Genomic DNA, 17,455 nt, shown 5'->3' with positions numbered 1-17,455 from the left:
GCCTACAGTCTTTGTCTATGATTGATCGATGATTTTGACTGACCATAATTATTATGGGCCAGGTGCAGTGAAAGACAACGCATAACTTGTGATCACATGACTGAACTCGTATTTTAAAAAGATTTCTTGTAATAGTTTATCTATGATGTGTTTCCTGAAATCATTGGCAACTAGACCTATATAATATAATTTGTACTACAGTGTGTGGGTGCATCAAAGGCACCGCCAAGAGTTTATATAGTGTAGACTACAGCAGGGGTAGTTAGAAGCCATAATCTAACTGCCAATTCTGGTAGTTAGACGACAGCGCCCTTCATACACCCACACACTGTAGTACAAACCAGATAAACTACAGCTGTTTCGTGTTACTGGATATACACTCGGATGTTAGTCGATTTAGAAGCCTCATCAACATCTGTAGTTTATCTATAACTTTAACTCTGGTTGCCTATAGGATTCTCTGTATTTAAAAAGGGAATACGATACACTCCTTTTCAATCAAATAATATTTTAATATTGAGTCAGTGTACATTGTGTGCACAGTTTGTATGCAGCCAATGAAAATTGACTTAATTTAGCTTAGAGGCTTCAAAACGAGTAGTCATTACTTCCTGTAGGGGAAAGAAAAGGAGAGAGTGAGGGAAAGAAAAAAAAATGACAATCAAAACAGGACTATAATATAATCAGTACCTCTTCAGAATCAAGAACCATTTGTGCAGCTCTAGTAATAAGAATAGTTTATTATAATACAATCAGTTAGATGCAGGGTAGTATCACTTACTTATCAATAGCAGTCGTTGGTAGATTTTGCTCTACCCATTTCAAATCTTCCTCCTTAAAAATAAAATTGGAATAAAATTGGCTTTTAAACAAGGATTGAAATACACAGTACTCACAGCCTCCATTGAAGTCAATTGCTGTTTGGTAGATTCTGACTTTCCACTCACAGGACGCATTTTTACAGTTTCTAAGACAAAAAATTAATAATAACGACAATATTTAAACATTATAGTAATAATACCAAAGTTCTTGTTGGCTCCTTGTTCCTCTTCATCTGAGTCTCCATTGCTAACAGGTGAGTAGGCAAACCTACAATCATAGCAATGTAGACATGTGAGAGTCATGTGATACAACCTACCTGAGTTTGTTAGCGGAAGGTCTCCATATTATCATAACTATTAAAAGCATGAAGCAAAATAACATGTGCCAGAAGCACTCAATCAACCACATCTCCCTCCAATCCTAAAATAATAAAAATTAATAGTGCCAATGGTTACTTTTACTCACATTAGTGCAGTTGCTCCTTGTAATGTATATGAACTGCCAGATAATAAATGTCAGAGAAGCTAAAATTTTGGATCATATGATACAATTATATGATATACATCTAGTATAAAAATTAATGAGAGGTTATTGTCACTGACCAATGACAGTAGCAATGAGTGCGTATCCAAGGTGATTGTACAGTGCCAGTTTAACTGTGTTCTTCCTCACCCTCAAGTTCCTCCTGGTATTGATGAGAGCTGAAAAAATGTGTGAACAATTAAGGAAAGTATAAGTAAAGGTCAAATGTACATGTACATGTGGGTGAGAATAAGAGAGGGTAAGGAGTGTTAATGCTAAGTAATGGCAGAGTGTACATGTACTCTACATATAGAGAGGGTAAGGAGTGTTAATGCATTAAGTGGATATCCAGTAAACTATTCCAGTATCAAGCAGGAACAATAATCCAAAGGTAAGCATTGTAGTTAATCCATGATTACCAATACCCTAAATAAATAAAACCAATTAAGGGATTGACAGAGAATGATCAGTCACTACAATTGCATTAATATCTGAATAAATACCATTAAGATTGTGTACTAACCTTTGAGGCTCTTAGTATATACTCCATCAATGAAAGCAACAATAAAATAAACAAAGCCTATAGTAAGAAGATGGCCCAACCTTGGTCTATATAAGAATGTAGAGAGGAGTATGTAAAGGAAGGATGAAATGTAAAAAGTGGATTACTTGACAGTTCCAAATCCTTCACAAACAATAATGATCAGTACTCGAGACAATGCTCTCTTAGCTGCAGACACAATCTCAGCAACATATATCAAACCAGAGGCTGTTGTAAAAAGATAATAATAAGTAAAATAAAATTTATAATGTAAGTTTACATTATTATTATTATTATGGCATGACATGACACACATACTGATGGGTTTCCCACAGGGCATATGCTAAGTGACCTAAAATCATGTTTCATGAGCTGAAAAGCACTACAATAGTACATGTTTATGTACGTGGCTTTTGGAGCAACTGTAATCAGAATCAGCTCAAACTTGCATAACTGTATATGTATTATGAAAAAATATGAAAAATTCTCCACTCCTAATCATTTTTTGGTGAAATTTGGCCAAAGCCTTTGTACTTATAGTACAGGTGGCCCATTTTTAGCAGCTTTAAAAATTTGTAAAAAGAATCCAAACCTGATTGGAATCAACTCAAACTTGCTACACAGCATAAAAACATGTACTACCTTAAGGAGACAATTGTTAGCGGGTATTTAATTTAGCGAATTTTAGCAATTAAAAAAAACACTAATTTAAGTCTGCACTAACTTTAATTTCTAATTACATTAATAATACTTATTAATATTAAATGATTAAAAACACTAAATTAAATATGACTGAGCCAAATGTCTGTATCATGGAAATCGCTAATAATAAGTACACACTAATAATTGTCTCCTTAAGGCATGTATCAGATAAAAATAAAAACAAAGAATTCTTTTAAAGTCATTTTTGGCAAAATTTAGCCCAATTTTTAGCAGCTAAAAAATTTGTAAAAAAATCCACAAACTTGCTACACAACATAATAGAATCCGACTTTATTATTTTGTATATGTCCGTAAACTTCTGCTAATATCCATAGACGGATGGCGCGCGGACATAAACGGAAAAAAAGTGCCACGCCCCATATTTTTATAATGGACGACTACTCAAAGGAAGACCTGTTATTTGTTGAAGTGCCACCTCAAGCAATAGCTATTGAGTGTCCAATATGTCTACAAATAATGAATAAAGAAACTTCTTTAACCTCCTGTGGACATCACTTCTGTACTTCGTGTATTGAGAGAGTAAAAGAGGGGCATGGATCCTGTCCAAAATGTAGATGTTCATCATTTCAAACCTTTCCCGATGCTGACAGGCTCAGGTTTATTAATGGGTTAACAATTTATTGTACTAATAAGAAAGAAGGCTGTGCTTGGAAAGGAGAGCTGAAACATCTATCAAAACATATCAATATAATGGGGAGACATGGAGAGTGTCAGTTTCAACTTGCTACATGCTGTCACCAGAGATGCAATATCAGTATGAAGAGGGTTGATCTCAGTAATCATGAGAAAAATGCATGCCTTGAAAGACACTATTGCTGTGAGTATTGCAATCTTCCAAGCACTTACAAGGAAATAACAAGTAGTCATTATGATGTCTGCCCATGGTATCCTGTCCCCTGCCCTAATAAATGCGATCTACAAAAGATAACTACAACTCGTGAATATGTAGATCATCATTTAAAGAATGACTGCCCTCTTCAAGCAGTTGAATGTGAGTTTAGTTGGGCTGGTTGTACAGTAAGGCCTCTTCGTAGTAATGCAAAAGAGCATATCAATGATGATCTAGCAAAACACCTAACTCTACTAGCCAAAGATTGTAAAGAATCAAAGAAACAAAACAAACAATTAAAGGAAGAAAATCAAGAATTAAAAGAAAACATTTCAGAATTAAGAAAGACCCTTTATAGAAATGGAATAAAATAAATATTGATACATAATAATGCTGATATACCGTATAAGTGGTTTTTTTCGAGGGAATTATATTTCGCGAAATCTGCTAAAATTCCAATTCGCGGATTTTAATTTCGCGAATCCTACCACGTGTGCCATGCGGGTACCGTATTAAATTGATTTTCGCGGATTTTATTTTCGCGAATCACGAGGGAATCCGCGAAATTCGCAAAATTTGCAACCCTCGAAAAAAACCACTTATACGGTAATAGTTCAGATTTCTTAAGTTTTTTATAGACAATGAATAATTGAGTTTTACCACAAAAATGTGATTTTCAACAATTAATTTTAATTTTAATAAAAAGTGCTATTATGAGAAATGAACTTGTACACTGAACTTGATCAGCTCAGTATCAAAGCACTTGAAACACACAACAATGTTATTGTTGACAAACATTACTAAATGAAAGTAAATTGAACCCTGGCGGACTGTGATCATGTTTTAGCATGTTAGAGCAACTTCTAAATTGAAATAAAAAAGACAGTATACAATACATAACTTAAATATTTGTTACAAAAATATGTAGGTAACTAAAACTAACTAAAACAACACCAAATTAAAAATACTGAGAATACATTCAAAAAAACTAATCTGAGCCTAGTTTTAGTATAGTGGCTTTGATTTATACAGTCTTTCGTTGATAGAATAAGAGATACGAAGAAGATGACTACAAAATGAAGATAAACATTGTAACAATCTGGTCAATATTTTGTTTACATAGTAAAAATACTACTAAACTAACTTCAGGAGCCCATCATAGGACATGAGTCCTAGTAACTCATTTTAATCAATACTCATGTACCATAGGGTGCCTTTTCTTCGAGGGCTATAAATTTTGTGGATTTTTATTTTGCGGATTTAATTTTCGTGAATTTATGCTGTCTGCCATCTTGTACTATATTAATTTGATTTTTGTGGGAGTAATTTTTGCGAATCTTTTAAAAATTGCAAAATCCGCGAAATTTATAGCCCTCGAAAAAAAGGCACCCTACGGCATCACATTCACAGGGGATTAGATACTGGATGTTTTCACATCCTGTTTTGTCCAGGACTCCAGGTTAGCAGTGGGAGCGAGAGTCCCTATTTAACAAACCAATCACAAGTGTTTAAAAATGTTCCCAATTTTATTTTCTGATACATAAAATGCCCTACTGGTAAGGTCAAAAAGCCATACAGCACAGGATGAAGCCTCATGGCATTCTCAAGTGCTGTATTTCCTGTACAGCATGAGGAACTGCCACTCTACTTATGGGTCATAGTGCTTGGGTGCATGAAAGGTGCCAGCCAGCCCAAACTTATGCTTCACAAATAAAAGAGAAAAATTAAGCTGAAGAGAAGAATTTCTGCTCATAAAAAGCAGCTTCTTGCTGGTCTTGCCGTCTCATGTTATAAACCACAAACTTGTACTCATGAGATAATACAATGTACGTCTAATGCAATAGAGTTTCAAGTTAACCACCCACACATTATACTGCCTAAGTTTCATGCGCTTATGTAGTCTCACCCTGCCCCTTCACTAAGGGGCAGGGTGAAACTAGCACCCATGAAAATGTAAGATATAGTACAAGTATATGAAGTATAATGAAGACATTTCATACTAACACATATTGAATCAGGTGATGCATCAGAGACATTATTATCATCAAAGCTGTACCACTTCCTACTATCTTTGTTCTTAGCAGAAGCAGTATCTATAAAAAGAATACCCTGCAATGATCAATATAATTAAACATTACTAACAGTGTCCTCCTCCTTGCCCACTATAGTGATTAGATACAGCAAAAAGATCATAGAGTGGCTGGGGCTCTTCTGCATTTACCACATAATCAGAAAGATCTAATTTCCTAGTATTGTATATAGACACAATTAACAATTAATATCATGGTATGCATATAGCTACATCATAACTACCTGTTCATATAAAACCATACAAAACTGACATGCACACAAACAAAGCTATTTTAGTTCAAGACTTCCAAGTTGCTTTTATCTGCATAAAAACTTACTGAAGAGGGAATTCAACTTTTGACTCAATCTTGTTTCTAAAATAAAATGGTGAATGCTACACACTTTCACTGTCATTTTCTCTCACAATTTGTCAGAGAATCTCGTAAGATGTATAACTAATATTGCAGGCATCTTCCATAAATCAAACTTTCTATTAGCTTGCACAAATTTGTTACATCTAGGGCAATACCAAGACTCATCCTCTGCTAGCACTTTGTCATGCATAAATGAATCCATGCAATCATACACTGTTGTTGGTTTCTCAGGCTTCTTGGCAACAGTATACGATTCATGTTCTTCATATGCCTATAATTAAATATCAAAATAAAATATTACTAAAATTACAAAAAAGTATAGCACTGTATGTATAGATTTATGTAGCTCAGTAAAAAAAACTTGGTGGACTATAAATTTTAATCTCCAATTTCATGGGCAATGCATGCGGTCAAAAAACCTTTTTGAAAATAAATTACCAAATTCTCAGTAGAAGCATAATCAACCTGCTATAAATAGTAACTAGTAACCCATTCCATTTTTCTAGAACAAATGGCATAACTATATTAATTGTGCTTACATTAGCTTCTTTTACATTGTAAAAAGCCTCTTTATCTTCAAATTCCCAGTCGCAGCCAATATATGTCTGACCTATCACAACAATACAAAAGATATATGATTCAATTTGTGCAAAAATAATTTTACTAGATAGTTTTATGAATTCATCATCATCTTCTAATCTAGTAATTTCTTGTGATCCATAAGAATTACAAATAACTAATCGAAACAAATCACACTTTTTGTCTCTTTTTAGCTCTCCAGCCTCATCAGAGTCATTGTTGCTTTCAATAGGCATTGTATTAGTTTCAACAATTTCATTGCTTTTTTTGGCTCCTGTATTCTTCTCCTCTTTTTCTCTTTCAGGTTTAATGACCATACGAGTGATCTGAGACATTATGACATTATATAGTGATCTGTATTTACAACCTATTCTTGGGACAGTAACAACAACAGGTAATCCAAACACTTGACCATAAGTAGTCATATGTTTCTGACTAAAGTATGAAGCAGAAGTGTAACGCCTATAGAGAGAGACAGAGAAAAATGCATTAGATTTTGTAAAATTGTGCTATATAACAAATTTTCAAAACAGAATCTGAATCATATAAGCCTATAAGGTGAAAAATTCATAAAAAAATTGATACTGTATATAGTGAGATTTACTACAAAATGGACAAAGTTAATAGGTTGGGCAAGTTAAATTTGGTGATTTTATCATTGGCAGTTAGTATTTGATCCTGCTATACCATATTGTCAGATTAGTGGCTTTGTGAGCTACCATTTTGCCTTATGCTTAAAGACACATGACTGCAAATTGCAAATTAAAACCTCATTTCTAATTGAAGCTTTAAAGAAATCACTCAAAATATTTTATCAACTATAATTACTTTATTTCTCTCATGTAGACAGGGATAGGCACCCAGTTTTGGTCTCCAAGAGGTCTGCGTAGCTCGTATATGAAGATATCATCACGATCCATAATGTGAATAATTGGGTCTTTATCATAATAAATACGATGGAATCGACTGTGATAAACATCAATAACAACCAACTATTATATAGGATGAAAAAGACAAAGCAAGAGGAGGAAAAGAGCAAAATTATAAAAAAGTACCAGTAGTAGAGTCATACATAAGTAGAGTCACAATGTTGAGATGAGGGACAATAAAATCAACTGATACACGAATGAAATATTGTATGATTCAGTAACAATTTTCAAGGGTCCAATAGACCTCTAGATTAATATCGCTCAGAATAAATTATGTCACAAGAGTAATTAGGTGTGGTCAAGAAAGAAACAAGTAAGTTCCATGGATAGCTATGGAGAACCAATGGGCTAAAGCAGAAAGCAAGCTATAGTAAAGACTAAAAAATCTGCTGCACATTGCACAATTAAGATGCTTGGTAGAACCCATCTTTCTTCCAACCAGCTTTTGCAGCTACAAAAAGTTAAAGGGTATCTTTACCCAAACTTGATGTATTTATTTAATGGCCTTAATATGATTACCTAACCATAATAATAATGTGATCCAAATCCCGCTGTCTAAAAATAATTCTTTACTGAGATGAAAAATGTTGACATTTTGCTTCCTGCAATTTTACTTAACTTCCTGTCGGTGGGTGTGGCTACATGTGACATCATAGTAGGAATGTTTCAGATAACTCCATTCCTTTACAGGGGGAAATAATCCTTTATTCTCATGCCTTGTAATGTAATAGCACAAATTTAAAAATTGAGATCTTTAACTTACATTATTCTAAGTATGCAACTGCAAGAAAAAGTCATAATACCACACTTTAGTGAATTTTCTTGTTTGTTATTCTGAGGCTTCTTCTTGCAGTTAATGCCCAATTTTAAAATTTGTGCTATTACATTACAAGGCATGAGAATAAAGGATTATTTGCCCCTATTCATATCTTTCCTGTGAATCATGTTTCTGATTTATAATGATATTCATTGGGATACCATAAATGGAAAATTTTTCAGGCTGCCATTGTGGAGGGATTGTTACACTGTTTTCAATGGAGCTCGATACACTTTCTGCCATTTTGTAAGAAGAGCAAGCAGTTATAGCCGCAAAAGTAAAAAAAATGCAACCTTTATCATTCTTTTCCTAGGTCTGCAACTATTTGGAGCCACTGGAATAGCATGGAGAAGTAAAATTGACAGTTTTTAGTCTGTCAGTCCATTGTAGCAAGTGATAGTATGCCTCTACAATGGCGGCCTGAAGAATTTTCCATTTACAGTATCTCAATGAATATCATTATAAATCAGAAACGTCATTTACAGGAAAGATATAAATAAAGGAATGCAGTTATCTGCAAATGTTCTTACTGACGTCACATATAGCCACACCCACCGACAGGAAGTAACATTGTAGTCTCACAGGGCCAGACTCAACTTTTAGAATACCGTGATCTTCAGGTTGGTTGATCCAATTTTCTTACTTCCTGCTCACATGACATGTATTATTAGTATGGGGAAAGTCACGTGATTAACAAGTTTGCAAGGTCAAGCAACCTGCAAAGCACGGTAGAGTCTGGTTTCATGCCTAACATCAACTTGTGCTTGTCTGGCAAAATTTGGTCAACCTAATCAGATCACTGTTACCATGGTTACATTAGAATCCACTCACACACGGCAAGTCTATCAAGAGTGGAACTAACTGAGCTATTATACTTTCTTTCTATGACTACAACTGCCGACTGGATTGCCTTTATCTGCTCTGATGGTTAGACAATTAGGCAAGTAAAGAAATGCTTCTAGTTCCCTCTCTTGAAATAATGGGCAGATGAATTCAGCCACCATGATTGCTTCAACTTCAGTACTGCCAAGAAAAGCCAAAAATTGGAAGTACTTTACTGCTTTATTTTTCTTGATGTCAGCAAGCAAGTTGAGTAACATTTTTTGCCCACGCAAATCAAAACATTGAAAACAAGAGTTGATATTAGCAAGAGTACATAATACTTAAGAAGAATACTTAATACTTATGTACTCTTGATATTAGGCATGGTACCAAACTCTTATTCAGTAAATTAGAGTCTGGCTTGCAAGTGCAGGAAGCAAAATGTCAACATTTTTCATGACTTTGAAGGCTCATATCTCAGTAAATAATTATTTTAAAACAGTGGGATTTGGAACACATTATTATGGTTATATAGGTAATCATATTAATGCCATAAAATGAAGCACCATGGTGCGTGGACTCGCCTGCTGAGATTCACCTGAGGGATAATGTGTTACTTGTACTGCCCCCATCATGATATTATATATATAAGCAACTTGATATTTGAAAAAAGGATAATAGATTTTGAATAAACTGCAACAATGCAATTACTGCACTGATACATAAAATAAGTTATAGGTGCGGTCAGCACTTAGCAATGCAGTGCAGATAAACATTAGTCTCACTAGCCAGACCATTCCCCAGCCTACAGTCACCCCAATGACTGTAGGCTGGGGAATGGTCTGGCTAGCAAGACTAGATAAACATGGCACGTGGCTAGGAGAAAGAAGAAAAGCTGAAATTTTATTCTAGCATCTCAAGCTCTATTCAAAGAAAGAGTTAGCACAAAAAATTTGCCTAGATATTCAAAAGAGACTGAGATAGTTTGGTTGCTCCTGCTTTCCCCAGTGCTGCCTGAAAATTTTTCGAAGAGACTAAATCACAAACTTTGAGCAACTGTAACTTGCAAACAAAAAAGAGATTAGAAAATTCCCACATATTTTTTAATCTATGTACTTTTCTCTACCTATCAATGCTAATCTTGACCAAATAGAGTGAAAGACGAAGATTTGGCTAGGAAAAGTGGTCTATTCTTGAAAATATTCAGCTTTTGCTACCACGGATTGCTATTAAAATACAACGGAGCTAAATAAATTACCTTTTTCTCAAAGCTGAAAACGAATTATAACTCAGGAGAGCTCAGTAAAAAAGATATTGACTAGGAATTAACAGGAATTTTCATGACAGAATGACAACCCAACTGCATAGTACCTGCCTACGCAAGTGTGGCAAGTCTAATAAATACATCAAATTTGGATAAAGATACCCTTTAAAACACAAGTGGCAGACAATAGGTGGAGTATCTCATAATAATGATATTTATGCACTTCGTCATTTACAGATCTAGAGGTCTATATTTTCATGCTTTCTTCAAAATTTCCTTGGAAGCAAATATTTGTGGCTGGCAGTTAGAAAACTTCTTTTCACTTGGATATACAGTACTAGCTTAAAGTGAGAGTTTACTTCTGAACAAAATGAATGAATGACAGACACCACAATGAACTACATAGTCATGATAGTCTTGTGAGGTTCTATGAGTGTTTTATTATTCATTGTGATTATTGATTATCAATTATTATTAGTTCTCATTATTATTTATGATTGTATTGTGTAATGTGTATATGTGTGAGTAATTTTTGTGAGCCATTTTGGCTAAGTGCGTGTGTGAGTGGTGAGCTATTGAGTTGTTGGGAGATAGCGTGGCACTATCTATCTTTGTTTTGTCATTGTTTGAACCAGTAAAGCTGGTATTATTTGATTTTAAAGAGATTCTATTGAATTATTTTGTGAAATTGATAGCGAGCCTGGCATTGGCAAGCTAACTGTACATTGAGCTGAGCTGACTACTGAGGAAGCAGCTATATAGACAGGCTGGACGGCATCCCTGAATCTGCTAGAAGACGCCGGACAAGTCTTTGCCCATGCAAATTGCTCGCAAGGCCAAAAACTGGTACAACCAAATTCAAAGCATAATCCTAAAATGCTATTACATTGCCATTATGATAAATTGATAATAGAAGATTGCAAATACCATTTTGAGACAGGTTGCTCCAAAACTTTGTGGCTATAAGTTGGTACATTTGGAACAGTTTCAGAGTTACCTTAAGGAGACAATTGTTTGCGGGTATTTAATTTAGCGAATTTTAGCGATTTAAAAAAATCACTAACTTACCTTAAGCCTACTACTATTTGCGTCTACTAATTTTAGCGAAATCAGCAAAAGTCATGTTTAGCGTTACTAATTTTAGCGTTTTTAACCAAATTAACTATAATTAATAACCATTATAATGAATAATAATTATTTTGGCGTCTATTTAATTTAGCGATTTAAAGCTCTCTCGCTAATATCGCTAAATTTAGTAGACGCTAAAAATAGTAGGCTTAAGGTAAGTCCGTGCTAACTTTAATAACTTCATTGAAAGCAGGTGTGGTCACAATAAATAAAATGGCGGCTGTCAGCAACTCTGAGCTTATTTGCAGCAAACGGTTAGCAAGATAAGACTGAACTGCTGTCCAAAGACTTAGACAAAGCAGATGACAATCTTCTTCGTTCAGTGACTGCTTCTAATTGTAAGCAAGATAACTTTACATTTTTGGAGCAGATTCAGTGATGAAGCTTGAAGCAATTTAAGCAAGATTAATGCAACAAGATCTACTGTATTTAGACTTGTGCAATTGCTTTGCTTGCTCATACATGTGATCACAGCACATAATCTATAGCTTGTTTAGGCTCGCCCCAAATTTTTTACATTCTTTAGTAGTTATTAATACCAAATGATCAAAAATGCTAAATTAAGTACCAGCCAAATGTCAGTACCATAAAAATCGCTAAAATAAGTACACGCTAATAATTGTCTCTTTAAGGTAATCTATTTCTTATTTGCCATGTTACAAACTAAATTCTTAACTTCTTACGTTAGATGGATCAATATCAATCATTTTCTGTAGTTCTTCTTTCATATGAAATATATTGCCATCTTTAGGCACAGACAAACAGTACTATAATAATTATGGTTTATTATGTCAATATATATCGTTATACCTTCTTCATAATGGCTAGTGGATCAGATCTGATCAAAAAAACTTTAATATCTCTTGTATTCTGAACTGGTATTGGTAGGGAGAGGTACATGAATGGATCAAAGGTGCGTGATTCCTATAAATAGTGAGAGGTAAGTAAAATGGTACATACATGTAGTGATGTTTAAGAAAAAAGAGCTGGAAAAAGAATGGTGAAAAGAAAGGAGAAAAACTAATGGACAAATAGGCCATCAACTCTTTACATAGGACTTGCTTAAGTTTATCTAGCCTTAGCCAACCTTTTCACATTTTGGACAATGAAGAGTTGATTTCAGTTGTCCTTGAAAAAGTCTAACAATAACCGACTGATTACATTGCAAGTAACAGAGCCATGATTCTCTAGCAATATCCTAATGATTTGATATAATATAACATCATGTATTGTGAGTGACTTTCAATTACGGGTACAAAATATTTAACTCCCAACTGATTATGCAGATACTGATAACTGTAAAAACTATATGACATAACAAATTAATTACATGCATTAATAATTGCAATTTTTTACTCCTAATAGCAAATTAGCAGTTAATAGTACCTAATTAAAGAAATAACTGCATAATGTACAATATGCACTACATACTTAGCACATAAGCATGCAGGCTCAATGCTACTTCATCTTAAAAAGTGAGCAATTCTTAGAAGTAATTGTAGACCTGTACTTACATACTGTATTTCCTCAAATATAAGATCAGGTATCTATTTCTAAAATTGGCTTTTGAATCTTAAAAAACTTATGTGGCAACCAGGATTCAAACCAGTGACCTATTGCATAGAACACTTCTAATACTTAGCAGGTATATATCTAGTTGCTTTTCAAAATTAATTACGGCTTGGACTGGCCAGCTAGCCTCAATTAATAATTATGAGTGGGCATGCAGCTGGAGGCTGGGAGGGTCATATGTTATATGATATGGGAGATTTCTACAAGGCATAAATGTCATTGTACATGTATGTCTAGATTTGTATCTTTATACTCCAATTTTAGTGTAAGCCTAATGTTTATTTGTACCCGGCTTTTATCTAAGGATATACAGTACCCATATGGGAAATAAAATAATTTCCTACAAAGCAAAGTGTATATCTACATGCATCTAATAACCACTTTAACACGTTAAAATGCTCTGCAATTAATGTAAAAATGGGAATTACAACTGTCAGCATTATAATACATTTATGTTATAATCTATGAAAGTACTAACATTATCATCTCTTCCTTCAGTTTTAATATTCATTTCAATACAGGGTCTCTTCTTAATAAGATTCAAGTCCTCATGTAGCTTATTTAATAAAAAATCTAATAATTTGTGTGAATCATGTTGCTGAGAGTCAAAAAGCTCAGGAGCATGCCTTGCTATAACGTTTCTTAACCGACGTGGTATAAGATAAGAATTCTGTCCAGTCCACATGTCATTCAACAGGGCCCCAAATGATTCAGCAATAACCCCACCTAGTCCCAATGGGTTGTTCCTATTGATATGTTTCTTGTATGGCTTCTCAGCTAAAGTAATTCAAATAAAGGTTATCATTTTAAGATTACTGTGCACATTCAAGGCTAATCATAAATAGAAAAAAATACTCTACTTGCCTAAAGGCTTCACTTTGAGTGTATAAATTTCCATGATAGCATTCGAAAATAAAATTGCAAAAAATACATTTATTTGAGTGTGGTAATTCATTAAAATAAAATGATTACCCTATACCATAATGTGAGTTACTCTCCTTCGATCATAAATATACTACCCATAAAAGGGATTGGAAACTTCAGTCAGTGGTAATAATTGCAAGGTGAATTGGGCCACGTACCCACCAAATCTTAGCTCTATGGTGAGACTATAGCAGCTATATTTCAGAATGAAACAGGATAGTCTCGTCATGCCCCTTCGCTACCTAGCGAAGGGGCGGGGTGAGACCAGAAACAGGCAAGTAGCTATTTACTTCTATACTTCTCAGTTTAAGCCACCCTACACTGAGTGCAACATAACATATTATTTTAGGTAATATTCATAAGTGGAGCTTTTTAGACTACAAGAACTTTTTGCCACATCACCTAGAATTCCATTACTCACAAAATACCCAACACAGACAAAATTAACACCACAGTACCCTGAAGAATCTTAAGAAGTAAAACTTGGCTGTTTCATTCTAAAATGCAGTAGCTAGAGTACCACAAAGCTTCGCCAATGATATACCAAGAATTGAACAACACAATCCAATGCAGTCATTTTATGGGTAGTATATCTATGCTTAAATTCAGTTTTCCTACACCTACCTTTTCCTTCTTTTCCAATAAAATATTCAACTAGTGGTTCAGTGTTACTAAGACATTGTAGAACAGAGTTCAAGAAACAAGTGTTACCCAGATTAGACAATCCACACAAACCTAAAAATTACCACACTGAATAGCCCATGTTTAACAAATCAGCATTGATATTGGAAATGACATCATATCATATAATACCAATATCATTATAACTACATTATAGAGTCGCTTGGGGCTATTCCGACCCATTTCTGCACTATGATCTAATCAAATATTCACAAGTCATAACTCACTCTTCTTTGCTTTATTCCATTCATTTTATTTATCATAAGCTTTGTTATCTACGTGAAATGCTAATGAACATGCAGCCAGAGTTGCTTAGTTGCACTCTATGAAAATCAAGCTGTTATGTGGTGCTGGTAGTTAGAGAATTCTGTGCTGAATAGATATATCTTTGTTTCAGCCCTTTACCTGCTATAGTTAAGAATTTACCACAGGAGAAAGAGGATAGTCTAATCGGGCGGGCTATTGTGACTGATGCACCCAGATTTTGCATTCATTTATTACAGAGGGACAGAATAGCCTCTACTTATCTACCAAACTTCATAAAATGACACAAAAGTTTCGCCGCATTCGTATGATTGATATGAAGCAAGTTGCAATCGCTATTGGACAAACTATATGTACATAAATCTATTGACAAACCATAGGACAGTGGGGGCTCATCTTGCATAGCCAGACCCATCCCCTTTTTGACATTTCCAAATGTCAAAAAGGGGGTGGGTCTTTGGAGATGGGCGAATCCAGAAATTTGCATTCGATTCCGATTCTGAATACTTTTGAGACTGGAATCGAATACCAATTCCAAGTACTACTTTGTACATCTGCGCATGCGCAAAGCGACGTGGTATCAATTACAGGAATAAAAATGCAATAATAATGAATAATTAAGCTATTAACTACTGATTAATTAACTACTATTAATATTAAAAGGTGTGGTTGGGTGTGGCTTAATTCGGAATCGTTTCAAACAATTCTCACTTCTCTTTTGATACGAGTACAATTCCATTCGGAATCGAAGGATTGAATACTCTGGACTCGGAATTGCCCATCACTAGGGTCTTAGTCTCACTGGCCAGACCATTCCCCAGCCTGGGGAATGATCTGGCCAGTGAGACTAGGTGGGTCTGGCTGCGCGAGATATAAGATTGGGGGCTAAACTAGTTCCCAAAATGGCCAAAACCCATGCAAAAGTGAGGTGCTGGTCCCCAAAACTAGACTATTAACCGAGCTATTAACTCTCGAGCTAACGCCTGTCTATGATGCAAAACTGACCAGGAGCAATCCGTTCCTGGCCGTATGTGAATTTGCTGGCCATGACACAAACCAACCAGATCCAGACTCGTCCAGACTACCGGTACACAGAAGCCTAAAAGTAAAAACTTAACTGTTAATCTGTTATTAGTGTTATACTCGACAGTCGACACTCGGAGGCTAGGGATAAACTAATCACGTGATTGAAAGTACCGTGTATACTGTGTCTATAGTCTCGCGTAGCCAGACCACACCCTCCGTGCCTACGGGTGGGTCTGGCAAAATGACCATACTCCGCTCGTTCTGGTTCACCCAAAAATGGGTGAACCAATTTTTTTGCTCCACTTCACCCAGAAACGGGTGAATTGATACAGTAACTCTTGACTCTTCTACTACCTTCTTCTTAAGTGACAAAAAGCTAGAGGAACAGCTGTGACAAATTATACATCTTCTCCCTCTGACGGCCCGCTTGATCTATGCCGATTAAAGGGCTATCAAAGCTCTCTTCCAAAAGATCACCATATCTATCAAGTAAAAGAAGCCTTTTGCCTTTTAGGTCCTGCTCTTGAGCTCCCTGCCAGAAAGAATCAAGCATTCACTTGATGCATCCACTTCACCCATTTTTGGGTGAACCAGAACGAGCGGAGTATGGTCAATTTGCCAGACCCACCCGTAGGCACGGAGGGAGGGTGTGGTCTGGCTACGCGAGACTAATGTGTCTATGTCCCAACGTGCAACTGAGAATGGACCGGAAGTGGAAGCAGCTGCATTGGAATTCGAAAAAAAATGTAGTTACGTCACTAATGACGTTTATAATGATATTCATAGAGACATGGCCGATATTTCGGCTGTGTTGTTTCACTCTTAAAACAGTCTTGTTCTTCCTGATAAGCAGTACAATAGCTGCTGGAGTCAACTAGTCTTCATAAAGGTCATCATTATCAGAAGATCTTGGTCTATTAGTATTTTTAAAAGAAGAATTATCAGTTTGGGCGCTCGACCACATGTGCTTATTAAACTATGACATCATAGAACGTCATTGCGGTTAGCTTTGGTATGCCATTGGGTTTATAGGGAGAACCCGGTTCTCAGGGTTCCCAAGGGCTGAGAGACCCAAGACCTGAGATCCTGAAGCGGCATTGGGCGACTAAGAACCTGTGAAAGTCTCATTCTTATCCACATTCCTATAAAAAGTTATTCCAGTTTTTCTTAACACGTGATTGAAAGTACCGTGTAGCTATAACCATAGATATTATACAGGATCACGTGAGCGCATTATGCATCGAATTCGCGAAACCAACCTAGTTTTCCGGGAACTAGTTAATTCGTGGTTATTAAGAGTGAAATTTGAATTCCGTAATGGAGATTGTTAAAAATACTTTGTGGGACTTTCTAGGCTATACCCGGCGGTTTTATGACAAGGTATTTAGCTCTATAGCTACTTCTTAACATCCTACAGTGGACTAAGACGTTTTTTATGGTGCGCATCTGTTAGTTTGAGAGTAATGGCATCCTGGCTTAAGATCCCTTTGTTTTAGCACGCCATAACTTTTTGAAACATAGATATAAGCACTAATAGATGCCTTATTCCACTAAAGACCCTTGAGAGG

General features: G+C 35.4%; 3 protein-coding genes across 5 annotated transcripts; 1 reads left to right on the top strand and 2 right to left on the bottom strand.

Moving 5' to 3' along the window:
• Nucleotides 1-444: 444 nt before the first annotated feature.
• Nucleotides 445-2,112, bottom strand: LOC105312388 (transmembrane protein 87A-like). Of its 2 annotated transcripts, none has more exons than XM_019995257.1 (11): nucleotides 2,014-2,112; nucleotides 1,868-1,953; nucleotides 1,690-1,770; nucleotides 1,425-1,530; nucleotides 1,288-1,346; nucleotides 1,139-1,242; nucleotides 1,022-1,089; nucleotides 897-967; nucleotides 782-834; nucleotides 691-721; nucleotides 445-611 (listed from the first exon to the last, which is right to left on the bottom strand). In XM_019995257.1, the coding sequence occupies exons 2-11, from the start codon at nucleotides 1,892-1,894 to the stop codon at nucleotides 570-572; spliced, it is 642 nt and encodes a 213-aa protein (XP_019850816.1). In that variant the 5' UTR covers nucleotides 1,895-1,953; nucleotides 2,014-2,112; the 3' UTR covers nucleotides 445-569. The 2 variants fall into 2 exon arrangements, with proteins under 2 accessions (XP_019850816.1, XP_011403294.1); XM_011404992.2 differs by having other exon boundaries at nucleotides 1,425-1,533; nucleotides 1,693-1,770.
• An 814-nt stretch (nucleotides 2,113-2,926) lies between these two features.
• On the top strand, nucleotides 2,927-3,811 carry LOC105312387 (TNF receptor-associated factor 4-like). The gene has a single exon (XM_011404991.1). The coding sequence runs from the start codon at nucleotides 2,927-2,929 to the stop codon at nucleotides 3,809-3,811; it is 885 nt and encodes a 294-aa protein (XP_011403293.1).
• A 278-nt stretch (nucleotides 3,812-4,089) lies between these two features.
• LOC100638766 (ubiquitin carboxyl-terminal hydrolase 4) lies at nucleotides 4,090-16,023 on the bottom strand. 2 transcript variants are annotated; one of them, XM_019995246.1, is made up of 14 exons: nucleotides 15,867-16,023; nucleotides 14,541-14,651; nucleotides 13,471-13,769; nucleotides 12,508-12,618; nucleotides 12,231-12,344; nucleotides 12,104-12,187; nucleotides 7,289-7,452; nucleotides 6,546-6,922; nucleotides 6,421-6,491; nucleotides 5,932-6,152; nucleotides 5,846-5,881; nucleotides 5,580-5,683; nucleotides 5,442-5,530; nucleotides 4,090-4,506 (listed from the first exon to the last, which is right to left on the bottom strand). In XM_019995246.1, the coding sequence occupies exons 1-14, from the start codon at nucleotides 15,907-15,909 to the stop codon at nucleotides 4,462-4,464; spliced, it is 1,869 nt and encodes a 622-aa protein (XP_019850805.1). In that variant the 5' UTR covers nucleotides 15,910-16,023; the 3' UTR covers nucleotides 4,090-4,461. The 2 variants fall into 2 exon arrangements, with proteins under 2 accessions (XP_019850805.1, XP_019850806.1); XM_019995247.1 differs by lacking the exon at nucleotides 12,508-12,618.
• Nucleotides 16,024-17,455: the final 1,432 nt, after the last annotated feature.

The sequence above is a fragment of the Amphimedon queenslandica genome, unplaced genomic scaffold (genome assembly GCF_000090795.2).
Source record: "Amphimedon queenslandica unplaced genomic scaffold, v1.1 AMPQUscaffold_13450, whole genome shotgun sequence".
NCBI classification, from domain to species: Eukaryota; Metazoa; Porifera; class Demospongiae; order Haplosclerida; family Niphatidae; genus Amphimedon; species Amphimedon queenslandica.
The sequence above is the reverse complement of the archived record's forward strand: the minus strand, read 5'-3'. Positions and strand labels throughout refer to the sequence as shown.